This window comes from Pagrus major, chromosome 7 (genome assembly GCF_040436345.1).
Source record: "Pagrus major chromosome 7, Pma_NU_1.0".
Lineage (NCBI taxonomy): Eukaryota > Metazoa > Chordata > Actinopteri > Spariformes > Sparidae > Pagrus > Pagrus major.
Window position 1 is genome coordinate 12148286 of NC_133221.1, and position 17973 is coordinate 12166258.

Consider the following 17973-nt stretch of genomic DNA (forward strand, 5'->3'; position numbering starts at 1 on the left):
TCAGTAGGTGTCTCGGGGCCAGGGGCGGCTGCGCTGGCGGTTGTTCCTCTGGTTGTGACCTTGCTGAGCTTCACGCTGGAGCAGCCTGTCCTGTGACTCGTGCCCATTGGCACTGTGGGCACTGCCTGTGTGCCCACGGTGAGGGGGGTACATGTCCCTGTATGTGCGAGCATGGCAGGGGGAGGCGTACTCATCCTCCTCCTCTTCCTCCTCCTCTTCTTCTTCCTCCTCCTCCTCTTCGTCCTCCTCACCCCCCCTGTGGCACGGGCTCCCCCTCTGGCCGCGAGACAGGGAGTCGCTGGCCTCGTCAGACGGCATGAGACTGTCCTGCTCCAAGGGGGAGTGGGCCTCCTCGCCTGCCTCCTCCTCCTCGTCAGCCTCCAAGCCCACCGCCTCACGAGGCTGCGGCTGGTTCTTGTTCTGGAGGATTTGAGTAGTCATGGAGGAGAAAGAGAAAGAAAGAGTCAGAAGAAAGCTCTGAAAGTAGGACAATATCTCAAAGAAGCTTCACACTACATATATATTCTATTCTGTTTACAAATAGCACAGACAGTTTTTCATAGACAGCAAACACACACAGCGTAGACAAAATAATGCAAACACGACGTGAAGAAGGACTTTAAAGGAAAGGTTCAAATCTACCTTAAAACAACGCTCACATGCGTGTTTGTGCATTGTATGTTGTTGGCTGAATAATATTGAACATTAACACAAAAAAATTACACTATTCACAACCCCAACTGAACCGCATGCATGTTAGTATGTAAAACACGGGACCTTTGGCTGCCATGTTTCACATCTATCATTACTGAGTTAATACTGTCGCATTTACATGTATGTTGTCATGTTACACGGCAACTTGTCTCCTTTTTTTATAATCTTTACCGGGTTTAATCAGCAACATCCAAGTATTTACTGTGTTTTTTTTTTACACGTCTCAGATTAGTTTTATATGCATGCAATAATGTCACTAACATTTGTTATGCATGTTTTTTTTAATGTCTATTCATTATGGCAAGTTGTAAAGTGTATTTTCTATGAAAGGGTAATTATTTATCTAACCATATAAAAGTGGATGTGAATAATCACTTCAGGATTCAGTACAACCTGGAGAAAGAATCACAGCACCAGTAACTTTTTCAACTGAGATATCGGCTTGTCGATGTTCTTTAAAGACAGCCTTAAAACATTCGATTATAGTCCTCAACTTCCAAATAGCTGAGATAATTACAAACAATGCAACACAATAGCACTTATGATGACAGTTAGTAGCATTTGTCTGCTATAAATCAGATCTGACAATCAGCACTTGGTAATAAATCACAAAAGGAATCACAGCTTCCTTTGATTTTACCAGCAATGTTTCAAAACATTGGAGCGGTGGTCATAACCTTCAAGTAAGCATCAGAAATAAGACAGAACAGTACAATATATACAACATACTGTGTATGGAGATAAGGATGTTAATAATGGGCATGCAGCAGTGTTTTCAGTGTGATAAAGTCTCTTCAAAGTCCTTTTTCATTAAAGGTGTCATTTCTAAGAAATGGCCAAAGTTCGAAAGTGGCTCCAAATCTAAGGGGGCAGCAAAACCGCTTACTGCTGCTTAACATACTGGACTTACTCTACTCTACTAGCTACTAGCTGCTGTTAGCAAGTTGCTCAGTTTGCCGTGGAGCTAGTAACCGTTCGAACTGAACTGAACTAAACCGGACAGCTCAGTGGAAACGAGGCTAAAGTGGTCCTGTTAGCTGACGAGAGTCTGCACCGCAGTCAACCAGCTTCCAAGTGGCCACAGCTGGACACCAGACTGGGACTGAACGAAGCCTCTGGGGCTAGCTGGTGAGCATGCTAACTTCAGTAGACATCTCTGCAACACAGTAGAGACTTCCTTGACATAACGTCACTACTGTTGTTTCTTCACACGCAAAAAGTTTGGCCATTTCTCACAAATGACTGCTTTAAGTGTTGACATTGTTTTGTCTGTGTGTATACAGATCAATACTACAGACAGCGAACAGAAGAAATGCCAGTGAAACAGTTGAATGGATGGTCAGGAGGTTACATTTGGACATAAAACGTTATTGTACTGATGTTATGGTCTCTGTTTATTGTGGTGTAAATTATTCATTTAGATCAGGTGAATACATTATTAAAGCATTGATCAGATGCCTTTCATTAGCATTCAAGATAGCATCATCTGCCACTGTGAGCCGGGGCACCATTCACAAAGCATGCTTGGAAAACAATCAACGCTGATTGAAAAATAGAGAACAATGGTCAGATTTTGACATTTCACACAACTGTTTTATTTCTTTCAAACATTACGTTCTTAATTAAGGTGTTTATATAGAAGCTGCTTTGTGAACTTTCTCCCAGAAAGCTTGTGGAGCAGTGATTCACCTGAGACCATCAACTAAAGGAAAAGAAGGCAGGATGCAGTGGAGAAAAACACGTCATTTTTTCTGTGGTGAGATCTGAATGAATAAAATGCTGTTCATTCACTGTCTCAGCCGCTCTGTTGTGTTCAGGTGTCGGGAGGAGTGTCAGAGGGGATCGTTGGGGTTGAGAGTGCAAATATATAAACCCTACTACTCACCCCATTTTGTAAGCGATCATTCAATTAATTCCTGTGTTTCAGAAAACTGCAAAAATGTTAAGCATGGATGAGTGAGAGGACAGACAAGACAACTGGAGACAATCAAACAAAAACAAAGGAGTGAGAATCTGAGATGAAGAGCTGGTAAAGACATTGACAACATACAACGTGTTCAGAACATGATTCCTACTTAAGAGTCTTAAAACAGTATCAAAACGGTATTTCTTTTCGTGCTCTCCTGCTTTTTAAACAGATGACGACAAACTCACCTGTAGGCTAGAGATGGCAGAAGGCGGGGTCATCAGACTCTGCTCCAGTAACGGGTTCAGAGGGGTGTTGCCTGGGAGGTGAGTGGCACGCCAGTAGACCTCCAGGTATTCAGCCAAATGCTCACATGCATCTTCCAGCTGGTTCTCATCCAAAATGACATCAAACATATCCTACAAGTCAATAAAAAGAAAAGAAAACATCAAGAATTACATAAATTTACATCCAGCAGCTAAAAAAAACTTTGTGGAACAAAAGTTGAATTATTAAATCATTAGACTGGTAATAGGCAACTTTTTTGCTTTAACTTATCATTCTGAAGTAAATACTGATTGCACAGTGTGATGGCTTTAGAAAAATGACACTATCCGCTTATTGATTAGTTCCCTATAAACCACACTTTCATTATGATATTCGATTCGCCACCAGACAGGATTTTTCTCGGAAGAATGACGGTTAAATTTTGGCACAAAGGAAGTGTATCTGCCATTGCACAACTGAAACAGGAAGGGGCACTGTTTTCTGGTCACTATCCTCGGGTAACGGTGGAACAATGGGAATAACTGTGGAAACTCTACATTGCAAAAGAAAAGGAACCCTGCTGATGGAGGAGGCAAAGAAGGCGAAGAGGGAGAGAAACTGAGGTAAAACAAGAGTGATCGGACGGGCATTTACTTGACTTATTAATATAAAGCTTTTCATGGCGGCATTAGAGGAAGAATCAGTAGGCTTGATCCTCTGGGCACCATGAATGACTTTATAAGTTTAAGTTAAGTGACTTTAAAGTCACCCAATACTTATTGTGACCAAGTGACAGACATTGCTTCCCTGGAGCCACACTGCTAGCATGAATAAAAAATAAACTAAAGCTGTTTGTGGTAGGTGCTGCACACATTTCTCCCTCTTCTTTACCTTGTAAATACAACTTCTTTATACACATTATTGATATTGTACAGGTTGATAGGGGTCAATCAAACATTACAGCAGTAGGAAAAATTCAAGTTACTTCCACCACTCACAGGGGGGCACTGAGAGAGTTTGTCTGCAGCCATCATCTGCACATTCAGGTGCTTGCTCTGAGACTTCCCCCTGGATTTGACCAGCCTCTGGAGCACCTGGCAGGAAGGTAAAACCAAAGTTAAAGGTCAAGGATGATGAGGCAGCCTGAATCCAACGTTCGTGACTGAGGTAACCTGCTGTACCTTTGGCGAGGAAACTTTAACGTAGACAATGATGGGTGCGAGGGAGGTTTTGGCTAGCTGGGCGGGATGGTTGATGGTGTCCGCGTCCAGAATCACCAGCTGCAGGGTTTTGGCAAGCTCAAATATCCTCTCAATCTCACTCTGAACCTCCGCTGCACAGACAACACACATTAGACTTTGTAAGTTTGATCTCATTGCTTCTTTTTACCAAAAGACTGTTTTCATGCTGACATAAGCGTGGTTACCTAGACTGGAGCGAGTGTTGGATCTCTCCATTATGGGTCTTTTGTTGAGGACGGATCTCTTGGCTAAAGACAGGTCGGCAGTTACACGGGTGATTGAGATTCTGCAAACAGTCATAAAGCGGAAAAGTATGCTGATCAGGTTCATTAAAGTCCCGACTTTCCACAGCTGCAGAGATTATTCTGTCATCTCTCTGTTTTTTACTGACCTTCCCTCAAATCTGTGTTTCAGGAAGTCAAAAAGAGCTTTCTGCATCATATCCGTCACCTAGTCGGGAGGATAATGAGAGAGAAACAGACTGTACAACGTCAAGACATCAAAACATCCAGACAGAAAAATCAGCTTCTTTCCACACACCATCACATCATGTCAAAGATCAATTTTAGGAGGCTGCATTACTATACATACCTAAATATACACAGTGATGGAATGTAACTAAGTACATTTACAGCACTCTCAATTACTTGAGTATTTCCCTTTTCTGGTACTTTATACTTCCACTCGACTACATTTTGAGGGCAAATATTGTACTTTTTACTCACCATATTAATTTAATAACTTTAATTACTAGTTACTTTTCAGATGACACGGTATTCAAACTACTCCAACAAGTACAATTTACAACAAAAACATCTAACACTCAACATCAAGAAAACTGTGTGTTTGTTTTTTTTAAGGGCTCTGCCCTCATTAGAGCTTTATAGGTCAAATTTAAAGGTTAATGAACAATGTGTTGAAGATGTGCCAGAAGTAAAATGTCTTAAGAGTCCCACCAAAGAATCAGCGAAATGTTACAATGGAAAGCATGGCTGCAAACTTATATATAGTTAGATTCTTTCCTTCTGCAAAGGTTGTTTTTTCTGCCGTGTTAGGCTCGTTTGTTGTTTGTAGGTTGGTTGGTTTGTCAGCAGGATTACACAAAAAGTACTGAACCGATTTCCACGAAACATGGATGGAGGATGGAGTGCGATTCTGGTTAAAGACTGTTTACGGTTCCATGCTGCAAATAGTTTCATGCATTCCATGAAGTTATTATGTAACCGCCTTCTTCACAAATAAACTATGCACTGTGTGTAAGTATATCGAGAAAAACTAGAAACTGGACTCAAACTCATTGTCTGATTGATTCAAACAACAAAAGCAGCAGTGCATGAACAGTGAAAACAGTGCAGTGTGAGGTAGTCACTCTCTGTCTGCTGGAGGTGAAATGGGGAGAGTCTGACCTCATAGCCCTTCAACGATGGTCCCACGAGGACCACCGGCCTCATAGAGGGCACCACGTCGTAGGGAGGGACGTGTTCCTGCCAGAAATAGGGGAGGACGAGGGGAGAGGGATGAAGAACAGAGAGCGTGGGTAAGAAACGATGGCCGTTGGGTTTGTTGGTTGTGGGAAGCTCAAAAACATAATCAGGATTTCTGCAGAGCTCACCAAATTAAATTGAGGACTTACACCACATTGAATAGATGCTTCTTTAAATACCAATTTCACAGGTATAGTCAAAGAATAATGTAAAAAATGTAAAGGAACGGAATTAAACGCTTTTTAAGACATTTTTGTCTGTTTTATGTCCAACACTACTTATTATGAGCACATGCACATCATAAAGTGCCAAAACCTACCTGTTTTTGCTTCTGTTTGGCTTGTGAAAACAAGACAATAACAATCAATGAAAGGAAAAATAAAATACCAGAGAGCAAAGTTGTTTTTATTCCAGTGTAAATAGGGAAAGACTTGTAGTACTTACATTCACCTGCAGATGGTGGTGTGGTCCTCCAACCCCCAGTCACCATGTCCCCTAAACTAGAGGAGTTACCCCCTGTTTTCCTGCATCAACAACAACACCAAGTTACCAAACGTATTCTGTATGAAAGAGTCCTCAGAGGAGCTTGATATGATCACTGACCTTTGTTTCTGCTCCTGTTTGAGTCTCATGGCCTCCAGTCGTAGAGGGCTGGGGATGAAGGTGATGTCTGCTCCTTCTTTTACTAGCCGACCGATCCACCAGTCATTGTTATACTTCTGTTAAGTTCAGAATGACAACAGAACCTTGTCACGTATATCTGTTGTTTTAATGTCACAGAGGGGTTCATTATCAGCATCAACAGATAATCACTCACTTCTTTGATGTGCAGGAAGTCTTTGGCATCGAAATTGACTGCAGCTCCTTGGACGGGACAGTCCTCATCCAGAGCTCCACAGTAACTCACATTTGTCTTTACTGCAAACGCTACAGGTTTGGACTACAGCCACAATATAAAAGAACAAGAGAAAAACACTTGTCAGTATTCAAACCGTCAGTGTAAACGTACAAAAGACTGTGCACCAGAGGTTTGGACTAGACTAGAGTCTGGTCACTTGACTCGACTTTAACAGCGTATCTGAGATTTTATTAAAAAAGTGTAGTTCTCAGCTAAATGAAGGTTATCACTTTATAGATATGTATGATTACAGTAAATAATTTCCAGTGCTGTCCTCACTTAGAGAGTACATTTAGTGTATAGTACAGAGGAGAACAGAGGAAAGACAAAGAAGCTACAAATGATAAAACATGGATGCTTCACATACATCTTAAAACCAGCAGAACAGAAAATCTATACAATCACCACAGTTTCAAGGTGGACACCCGTTAGTTTCAACGATTCAGTATCTGATCTAATATAAAATATGGTCACAATCTCCCCTTCTGTTCCTCAGCTATGACGTTGAATAATGAACAGAAGTGTTTTTGCAGAACTTTATGATGTCACAGTGAAGATGACCTTTGAACGTTTGTGTGAAATGTCATCGAATTGCAAACAAATTCTTGGGTATTCATGTCAAAAACATGTTTTGTGAGGTCACTGAGACCTTGACTATTGACGACCATATCTAATCAGTTCATCCTTGAGTCCAAGTGGATGTTTATACCTGAAATTCCCTAAAGGCGTTCCTGAGATATTGTGTTCACAAGAATGGGACGGTAGGAAGGGCACCTCAAAAACAAAATGCCGCAACACCAGCTATCATGTGCAAATCAAATCCTTACTTTCCTGACAACACGTACACTTTGACTCGGTTTGACAGCGACAAGTTAGGAAGCAGACAGGGAGGGAAAGGTGCGTTTGGCACGTGGGATATAAAGACAATTCTGTGGTCAACAAGGAACGGACACAATAATGCCAAACATGAGGCTCAAAACTGAAATGTTCAACTTTGTTTGACATTTGAGTTGAGGTTAGTGTTAAAGTGGCGAGCTACAGCTTAAGCTCATGTTAACTAAGAGCTAGTGTTAACGTTGAAATTATGAAATCAATAACTGCCAATGTGGTCACAAGATCTGTTTGTTCACAAGAAGATTTTGTAGTCCACATTTCCTATTTTAAAACCAATAAACAAGAAGCAATGTCTATTAGCTATCAGTCATAGAGGCAGGCCGACATTAAACACCCTGACCTTTACCTGCTGTTGCTGCTGTTCCTTAATTCATGATTACTTGTATAGGACTCAAAATACAGAGCTTAGGACTTGGACTTTACTTGAGGTTTGCCATCAAAACAACATTTTGGCTGTAGATCAACAGTAGATTTAACTCTTTAGTTTAGCCTAAATCCTTTACAAATAGTCGGGTTAGAGAAGCTGGTTAGATGGTTTATGTGTAAGATGTGTATCAATGATGAAACAGAATGTGTTTTACTTGTGTGAGGAGATTTGTGCATGGCAGTTGGAGGATTCAGACCTCACCAAAAAGTTTGGCACGGTGCTGAGCCGTGTATATCTTACACTGAACGGTGAGGCTTCTGGAAGATCTGATGACTTCACTTATACATATTTTGACTTACAGAACTGTATGTGGTAGTGTAAATCACTGTATGATGTACCTTAGCTCTGTCGAGCTGCAGTTGTGCCTGGCGCTCGGCTTCACGCCGATACGCCTCGCGGTCCTCCTCTGCTGACAGGTCTGAATCCGACGGTCTACTGGTGTACGAATCAGCCGACCCCTGTCAGGAGACAGAGAGATGGACATGGAATAAGATTATAATTAATATTTGCAGAATTTGAATAAATAATTTCATAACTTACGTTCAGATCATCTAATCATGCAGAGATTACCGAGGTGCATTACTATGAGGTTACATAGGTAGATCTACTGTTTCTGTTTATACTTCTGCTTTCATCTGTTTTTCTGTTCCACAGTCTTTGTGTGCAGGTGTGCATGCAAATTGGTGTCTGTATTCATGAACACATTCATGTGTGAGCCTGTGTGTATCCGCAACACAAAGCTTTGCTCTCCCACACCAGCCATCTTCTGGTAGACCAAATATAGCACAAAGGAGGCAACTGCTTCCTCTTCTCTCCTGCTTGGCCCCACTCCATTCCATCATCCCCCACAGTGCAGCACATATACATCCTTTATTTCCCTGTTTATTCTCCAAGGACATCTCCTCATTAGCAAAATATATGGTGGCTATCATTTTTCATTGTACGCGGTTAAAGGACATATCCCAGGGATGGCTAGCACAATATGCTGAAAGCAACAGATAAAGCACACAGAGAGACATTTTACACAATGTAAATGGTGAAAATTGCTCGATAGGTGCTGTTGGCTTTTATTCAAAACCTGTTAGGCTGTACTTCTTGTGGTTGTTTTCTTAAATGTCCATATGTTGTAGAGCTGAAACATTCAGTTGTTTAAATTATCAGTAGAAGATTAATCAGCAACTATTCTAATAATCATTCAAATTTTTTATGAAGCAAAAATGGCTAAATTTAACTTGTAGTTTGTGAAATGTGAAGTTTTTTCTTTTTTTGGTTGTCTTAAAAAACGTTAACCTAAAGATTTTTCGTATTTTGACTGTTTTGTTTTGACTTTTTTCTGACATTTTTTAGCTGAAACGAATAATCGACTAATCGAGAAAATAATCAGTTAATTGATAATGAATAAAATTGTTAGTTGCAACTATAATACAGATATATATGTATGCTAAAATAATCTTATTTCCAATTCAGCTAGTAACCATGATGCTGTTTTCCAAAGAGAAAAACATGAAAAAGAGAAGAAAATGAAGTGTTCTAGATGCAGTTTGAGTCCTGTATGTGTGTGTGTGTGTGTGTGTGTGTGTGTGTGTGTGTGAGTGTATGTGTGTGTCGCTCTCCTATATTTGGCATCTTTTTGGCTTCTCTGAAGCAACTCAGTCCTGAATCTGTCAGTAAAGAAAACCGCTGCAGCAAAAACAAATCCAAGTCAGGCAAGCGAGTGGTGAGACAGGAGACAAACAAAAAATAAAAAGAATAAAAGAAGTGACAAAGGAGACGGACAAGAAAACGTAAATAATATAACCTGTAAATAAAACCTGTCACAGGTAACTCCAGTATTCATAATTACATTCATGTATACAAAGAAGATAAAGCAAGATGTAAAGAAACAAAAAAACAAAAAAACAGCACATAATACAGTTTTCACTTTGGTTTTCCTCTCCTCCAGAGTGCAGTGACTAAGTCCTGGTCATCCATCTTACCAACATATACAAACGAATCCTCTGGAGGACCAATTAGCAACAGCACAACAAAAGGAAATTCAGGCTAAAAATACAAAAATAAAGTGCCCAGATATGAAAAACAACCACCACCTTTGCTTTCCCTGCACTTCAGAATGCATATATTTAGTCCAAAATAAATTTGTATCCACAATACCACTTCAAGTCCCAGAGAAACGGCGAGCGAACACCTCTCCTCCTTTATTTTGTGTGTGTGTGTGTGTGTGTGTGTGTGTCTATGTTAGATAACTAGATCTGATTTCTAGCACTCACAAGCTCTGCAAGGCAACACTGCACCAGCGCCAGAGCAGCACCGAGAGAGAGAAAAGGAGGGTGAGGAAGAACGGGATAGATAGAAAGAGAGACAGAGAAGGAGGGGGTGAATATCTTTGACAAGATACACTGAAAAGAGAAGGATGTTTACGAGGACGGAGAGTGACTGAAGGATGGTTGGAGAGACGAGAGAGGTATAAACGATTTATATGACAAGATAAAGCGAGGCTATCTCAAAGAGAAGATGAGATTAGAACATAATAAAATGCCATGAAGGAGTGGAGTGAGACCTAGATATCTATCCTCATCGTAGATAGAAGAAAATAGGGGAAACACAGCAGGAGGGGGGAGGAAGGAAAAGGACCGTGACCATGAGAGACAGAGACGCACACAGATAGAGACGGACGGATAGAGTTGCATACCTGGCTGATTAGAAGGACGGCGCTAGAGCCTGATAAAGACATGAATCTGAATTTTCTCACTGTGACCGCTTCCCTGTCTTCACTGGGAATGCACGCAAACACACACAGACATAAAAGTGGAATAAATATGGTGGTGGGCGCAGGGGAAAGGCGTTATGTCAGAGAGCTGTTTAATGATGTTAGAACACAGAGAGCTGCCTCGGCTGTGATTGCTATTCATTATTAATGTTTGGACGAGAGGCTGTGGACCTCTGTTGCACACTCTTTGTCCTGGATATCTGTTTTTGAAAAAAATAAATAAATAAAGAAGTTACCGCCATTGAACTAAACAAAAATCTACTGTATGTATTTTGGCTGTGAAGCTAAGCTGCAATGCAGAGTGCAACAATGTGAGTACATCTTTATGATCTAGTCTGAGAATGTCTTGTTTTTTTTTTTTTACTGCTAATGTCCCCGTCTGGGGGCTAAATTTAACTCTGTTCCTTCCTATTCAGCTTCTGTGATTATTCTTCACACACTGCAACACTGATGGCCTCAACTCCACAGGGACGGGCCAACGAGGAAGTGTGTCATCCAGCTAGTCGGTTTCACAAAAGAGAACAAGTCATCCTACAGTCTAGGGACGGAGCGGCAGGGAATTTCTGCATTTATTTTGATTTTACATTCAAATGTGTTCGTGTTGTTTTTTAGCAGGACATGCAGACATGCCTTCACTATTGGCTCTGTTGTATAATTGTGGGTAAATTAACTGGTTAACCATGGAAGAGTTATGTATAAGGCGACTTTAAAGCAACAATCCTTGATTGAAAATGAAAATCTAAAGGCAAGATTGGAAGGCACCAATTCCGAATTGATTGACAAGCCTTTCAACACAAGGACACTAGACAAGTAATTAACGTTTTCTGATGTTATTAAACCTCTGATAATTGATTTTTGGCCCATTGAGGATGGAGATAACATGGAGAACACGGTGTGGTTCCTCAGCTACTAAATGTTAACAAGTTGTCTGTCTGCTGTTTGGTGCTGAGCAGTAAGTGCACAGTAAGTTTATCCGGTTTTACCAGAAAACAGCTGCCTGTTGTGGCCGAATACAAACTGAGGGTGAACCAAAACAGTAAAGTTAGGGGTGGTAAACCAAAACAACGAGCTAAAAGAAGCTGAAAGGCTCCGTAAAAAACCTACAGAGTGGTGATAAGGCTTGGTGAGGTCATCACTACAGTTTGAGCGACTCCATTCATAACACACATAGTAAACTGATCCATGGTTAATATACATATATTGAATATAGTCACATAAAGTTAGAGTTACCACAGGGAACATTCATGGCAATCCGCCATTAAATACATTTTAATTTCATGACTTATCCCACTCAGATAAGTTGGAATCCGGCCCGGTGACAGCCAGACTTCTCGCCGATGGTCCTGTTTGCTTCTGTAGGTCATACAGAGGCATCAGTATTAACTTGAAACGGTTTCATTACACATTGAAAGTTTCTTGTTTATATCAATAATGTTTCTGAACCCCTTCGATTATACCCTAAACTCAAGTTAAATTTATAGTAAAAAATTAAGACAATATTGGACTTGAACCAAAAGGTGCTGATGTTCACCGTTTTCCCTTTCACCCCACAGAGAGAGATCAAGGTTGACATGTTGTCATTCACTTAGTTTGAGCTCCCCTCAGATATGCAGCATTACATGGCGATTCATGTTTTAAAATCTTTCTTGATAATGGGGAATTAGAAAAAAGGAAAAAACTGGACTTTGCCTTTCCATTATAATCAAAAAGAACAAGTGGGTTGTTTTTTTATCACTCTCAGTGAAAAAACAAACAAACAAACATTGGAGTCAAAGGCCATGACCGTTACAACTTCTAGATAAGCCACTCGCACACTAACAAGCATCAACATGGTGACAGTTTCAGAGACATTTTTTGCTGCATAGCTGTGAGAAATTTGACAGTTTAAGAGTCACTGACATGAATTTTGCAGTTCGAACACCAACAAGTCCAGTTAAAGTTGTGTTTGTTCAGCCGGGTGTAAAAATTATTCATGTTCATGTTTGAATAAATGAGAGAGGTGTTGTATGTGTGTGTATTATTTATTGTGCAACCTACTTACTTAATGACATTTTATTTACCTTTGACATGTTGGACAATGCCAATGATAACATGCTAATAAATGTTTATCATAATCATTATTGATTTTTTTGCGGTGAAGGTATTATCACTGTGTTACAAAAATAAAAGGGATACTCCACGGAAACATGATTCTACCTGTTTTCATTCTATTGGCAATGTAAGGGAACATATCTTAAGAAATAAAGATTTATAGTCTGTCTGATTATGTAGGTTAATTAGTAAATGTAATGATTCATTGTCAGAGTTAAACAAGGGGTAGGATTGGGCATATCACAGCATTTATTTGGAGAAAACCTAACACGTATTTAAGTACATTTGTCTACAACTTGTCTATCAATTACATTTACCAGCAGACACATCATGATGGATCACTGAGCAAAAAAGCTTCTGTGTAATGTTAACAACAGAGCCGGCTGACTTTCTGTTGCAGAATTAAGTTCCACAAAGAAAATACCTTTTTCAACATCTAACCTACTACTCTGGTTATTTCATCGCCTTCAAACAAGGCTTAACGTTCAACCAGTTTCTCTTGACTGTCCCTTAATACTAAATACATTTGCATTGCTCCAGCGTGCTACAATAGACATGAAATGGCAAAACTTAGTTTAGTTTGAACTTGGTAACGGTCCATCCTTGAGATTGAGTTTTGAAGCACATCATGCTTTTTATGTTGCTGTCCCTTTTTAAGAAAGCAGTCCGAAGTAAAATGGTTATCGTTGTTATGGGGACATTTTCATGGAAAATAAAGTTAATTCACTGGGTCTTCACTTCCTCAGAAGGCGTTGTTTCTTGCAGACAAAATCTGAGAAATTTGGGTGCTTTGTTTACCTTCCACATGTTTGTATTAGTGAAGTCGGCGTTAGCGAGGAAAACAGTAGTTACTGGATGTAACTTTAGCTCTATGACTTTTTGTTTAGCCCTATAGCTGCAAGTTAACGCATGTGCAGTAAAGCACATTATTTTTAAAACGCTAAAACATTCATGCCTGTATTGCAAAATCCATGTCGTACCAGAATGTGACACCGGTGACATTGATGAAACCGCTATACAGCCCACCCCTATACTGAATGAACAAAAATCAAAATGATTACAATTCATCCTCTGGGGATCATGAATGTCTGCACTAAACTTCATGGCAATGCATTAAATAGTTGTTGAGATATTGCAGTCTGGACCAAAGTGGTGAACCAACAGACTGACATACAGTAGCCATCCTAGAGCCACAACACCAGCATGGCCAAAACTGATGGGTACCTGGAGAGCAGAAAAAAACTCAAGAATCTACTGCAAGCCTTAAAAACGGTTGGTAGTAATGTCAAGTATACATGGCTTGTAATAAATGGATTAAAAATGGAATACACTCTAAGCTCCTTTTTAAATAATGTAATCTAAAAATGCAAGGAGTGCATACTAAGGCTAAAATCAGATTTCTCTGCCTTTATTTGCAGGAAGGAGATTCTGCACAACAGCAGAATATATTATTCAGGAGGCTGAAACACCTTTCCCTCAGAGCAAAAAAACAAAAAAACTGCAAGCTCCAGCAATTTGGAAATCCAGCAGCCAAATATCCAATTTCAAAAAGTGTTCGATTAACTGTGCGGTCGTAATTCAATGTCAGCAAGTTACACATGCACGGAGCTCTCTGATACACAAAGCAATAAATCACTCCATGGTTACATCAATATCAAAGTCAAGATCAGGCATACTGTGTGTTAAATTGATCAATCACGAGACTTGGCGAGGAGCCGCGAAGAGTGAAACATGGGATGACGGTCGGTAATCAAAAAGTAAAGCAGGTGAAGGGATGAGAGAAACAAAAGCGTTTGTCGAAGAGGGGAGGCAATGTGAGGGAGGAAGACAAAGGGGCACAGAGAGAGGAGCGACGACAACATGATGGAAAGAGAAGTTTCGGACAGTGAGAAGAAGAAGCTGACTGTGTTGGAAGTCATTGTACTTACTCAGTCAATGTTGTGATGCTGCTGCTGACGGTCCCTCCCTCTCTACACACTACATGCTGTAAAACGCAGACTGACTGTACCGTGTCCCATCCCCTAACCAGGGACGACCTGCACTGGAGCAGACACCGGCAACACCTTCTTTTCTATTCTTACCCCACCTCATCCCAACACACACACACTCACACACACACACACAACAACCAACGCAGCTTTTGCGTCACTTGATCAAACCACCTCTCTAAATTTACATCCCATTCTTAGTAATGTAAGTTCAACATGCTCAGGTAGAGAGGAAACAGAGGAGAAACTGCTGGTAAAACAACAACACAGCTCCAGATTTCTCCTCCTGTTTCTCATGTCCTACATATAACACATACATCTACACTTATGGCAGCATACTGCTTATTGTATCCTGCTGCAGAAATGAGTCATACTCCACTGCTCCTCCATAGACACCCCACCCCTATCACAGACAAGAAACTATCTGCTCTGTGTGTGAAATTCACTCCTTCTGCATTAAACACTTTGTCATATCACCTACGGTTGTTGTGCGTGCAGGTTGAAGGTAATGATTGAAAAGAAACTAAAGGTGCTCGTGTGAACAATGAACCCACATATCACATTGCCTGAGGCCTTCAAAATGAGCATCATGAATATTTTAAGCCGTGCAATATTCTCAGGGAATCTGGAGATTGTCATTAAGCCCCCCGATCAGGATAACTAATGTCCCCCTCCTGAAGAAGATGTCTGCTCAGCCGTTTTTTTCCCTCCTTCTCACTAACGTCTCGCAGTTACACTGCTTCACATTCCCTCACACCAATGGTGCTCTGCATGAAACAGAGGTATTTTAAATCTCGTGTTTGCAGGTGTCCTACAAATGACTCATTATGGAAAGAAAGGAGTATAATGCCTCTTATCCTTGAAAGGTTACGAGTGGATTTTAATGTGGAACTTATTTTTTATCTAACGTTTCAATATCTTAATTTCAGCTATGATTAAAGCTGCAAAAGCAAATTAACTGGCAACATGTTAAGAGTCATTTTTTAACCAAGAATGCCTTAAATATGCTGGTTCCAGCTTCTCAAAGCTGATAAACCTGATACACCAGGCCGTCCGGGCTGTCGGTGAGCGTCTGTGGGCCTGTGGTGTTTCCCACACCATTGGCACTAGTCAGCCCTTGTTGGCGGTTTCGTGGCCAATTGAGCACATAGAATTGGCAGCAGAGCCCGTTAGTGAGCAAAATCACAGTGATTGGCTGTTCAGCTCAGCGAATCAGTGCATGAGAAGAGAAACAGAAAAAAAAGGGTCGCTGTCGTAGCCATGATTTCACCCATTTACTGCGAATTTACATATTCTTGAAGTTACTATTATATTAGCGAGAGTTTGTATATCCGCAGTATTCTGGTTTCTCCTTTTAAATGACGAATACAGACTACCGCTACCTTGCGGTATGGAGAGGTATTTCCTCTCACGCTCTCAGCTTAGTCTTTGTGGTTTGTTCAAATTGCAGCTATTTGGCCGGGACACAGATGACATGAGGCAACTCAACAAACAGGGAGTTTTTTGCAAAGCAGGGCCAACTTTGGCTGTTTGATAAAATATACTCCCCTACAAAATTACCCCCGTTATTCTGTATTGATTATTTTCTTCCAAATAGAGTTTTTCATTTATTTTACATATTGCAATTTATTTAGCAGAAAAGCAAACTATCACAATGCCAGTTTTTTATATCCACATTACTTATGATTATTTATGAAATATCTACACTATTGTCAGAATGTAAATCCAATAAATCCAATAATTGACTATTAGATGAGTAATCAGGTAGTTGAATGAAAGCAAAATCATCTGCAACTAATTATGGATCTTGTGACTGGGATTTTTCACTATTTTATGATGTTTTACAGACAAAAGTTTGCCAATGTGAGTTTACATTAAAAATGACAAGCTCCTGTTCATCTCAGATCAAGTAAGGCTGGAGCCGCATAACATCTAACTCGGCCAAGTAAAACCGGTGATAGAAAAGCAGATCGGTGCAGCTCGGTTTGATTCGGCTCGGCCGAAAGTGCTGGTGGAAAGACGGCATAATTGTGTTGAACTGAGTTGAAATGATTTTGCTTATGATTTTACCTTTTTGTTTATAAAACGGAAATTGTATAATTTCTTCTTGCAAAAATTACACACTCTCACTTTGTCAGAAATTAGATGGATTTTTGGACAATCAACTAATCAGTTGACAAAGTTTAAGCACTACTTTATTCTATTGAAGAGGCATTTCAACTTCTTTCCAATCTACTACATTTTTTAGATTTTCAGTGCAGGATTTGGTTGATGAAGTGTAGGCAAAAAATGTTTTTAACACTTCAGGGCTTCAACTAACGTCATCTATTAATCTGCAGAATACTCTGTCCATTTATCGATTAATTGTTTGGTCTACAAATAGTCATAAAACCCTTAAGCCCACCTGACATGGTTAAATTGCTTGTTGGATTCTAGTTCAAAACCCAAGACAGATTAGTTTATCATCATATACAACAAAGACTGTTTGGTATTTTTACTTGAAAAATTACTCAAAATAATGAATTAATCAAATAGCTGAGGAGTAAGTACTCCACTAATTGATTACTCAACTACTCCATGCAGTCAGTGTAATTATATGATGTGTGTGTATGTTTTGATGTATAAATGAACTGTCTAATTGTACCCACTCTGTATGAATTAATCAGGACTAAATGGATATTTCAGATATATTCTACAGACGCCTGTGCAAAAGCCTGCAGGAATAACGAGAGAGAGAGTCTTGTAGTTTCTGTCATTAGTACATCAGGCTCTTTGAGAAGGGATATTTGAATCCTTCCCCCCTCCTGACTTTCCCTCTTTGATGTATCGAGGCTCATGAACCTTGGGGATCTAGCGGTTTGGGATGAGCTCTGCATGCACAGTCCGTCTGTGGCCCGGTGAAACCTCTTGACTCTTCACAACCTAACTGAACAGGGATCAAGTTCTCCCCTCTCCTGGACTCACTGTGAAACTACAGCCACCTTTGCTTTACACCCAAATCAAATCAAATCCATCTTCAGAAACAGCACATGGAGGTTAATCAAGACTGTTTTGATTATACATCATCAAATCAACTGATCTAGATGAGAGATATGATTAACACACAGCCACGCCGTGACAGCGTGAGAGGAATCTGATGCTCAGAAATCCTTTTCTTTGTTTCAGTTACAGATCATCTTAAATAACATCGAATCTCCATCTGAGTCTTCGGCACGTGCTTGACCTGAAAACATTAATTAAAAAAACTGGGCTGTGTTGGGATTTTGATGTAACACACTCCCACTTACAAGCAGTTT

The 17973-nt window shown here is 40.2% G+C and overlaps 1 protein-coding gene across 1 annotated transcript; it reads right to left on the reverse strand.

The window, feature by feature from the left end:
- On the reverse strand, positions 1–10562 carry LOC140999495 (voltage-dependent L-type calcium channel subunit beta-3-like). Its single transcript, XM_073469916.1, has 13 exons — positions 10521–10562; positions 8170–8289; positions 6430–6552; positions 6216–6331; positions 6063–6136; positions 5932–5951; positions 5535–5612; positions 4520–4578; positions 4314–4414; positions 4069–4220; positions 3886–3981; positions 2851–3039; positions 1–363 (listed from the first exon to the last, which is right to left on the reverse strand). Exons 1-13 carry the CDS (start codon positions 10560–10562, stop codon positions 1–3), a joined length of 1533 nt encoding a protein of 510 aa, XP_073326017.1.
- Between the last annotated feature and the right edge of the window lie 7411 nt (positions 10563–17973).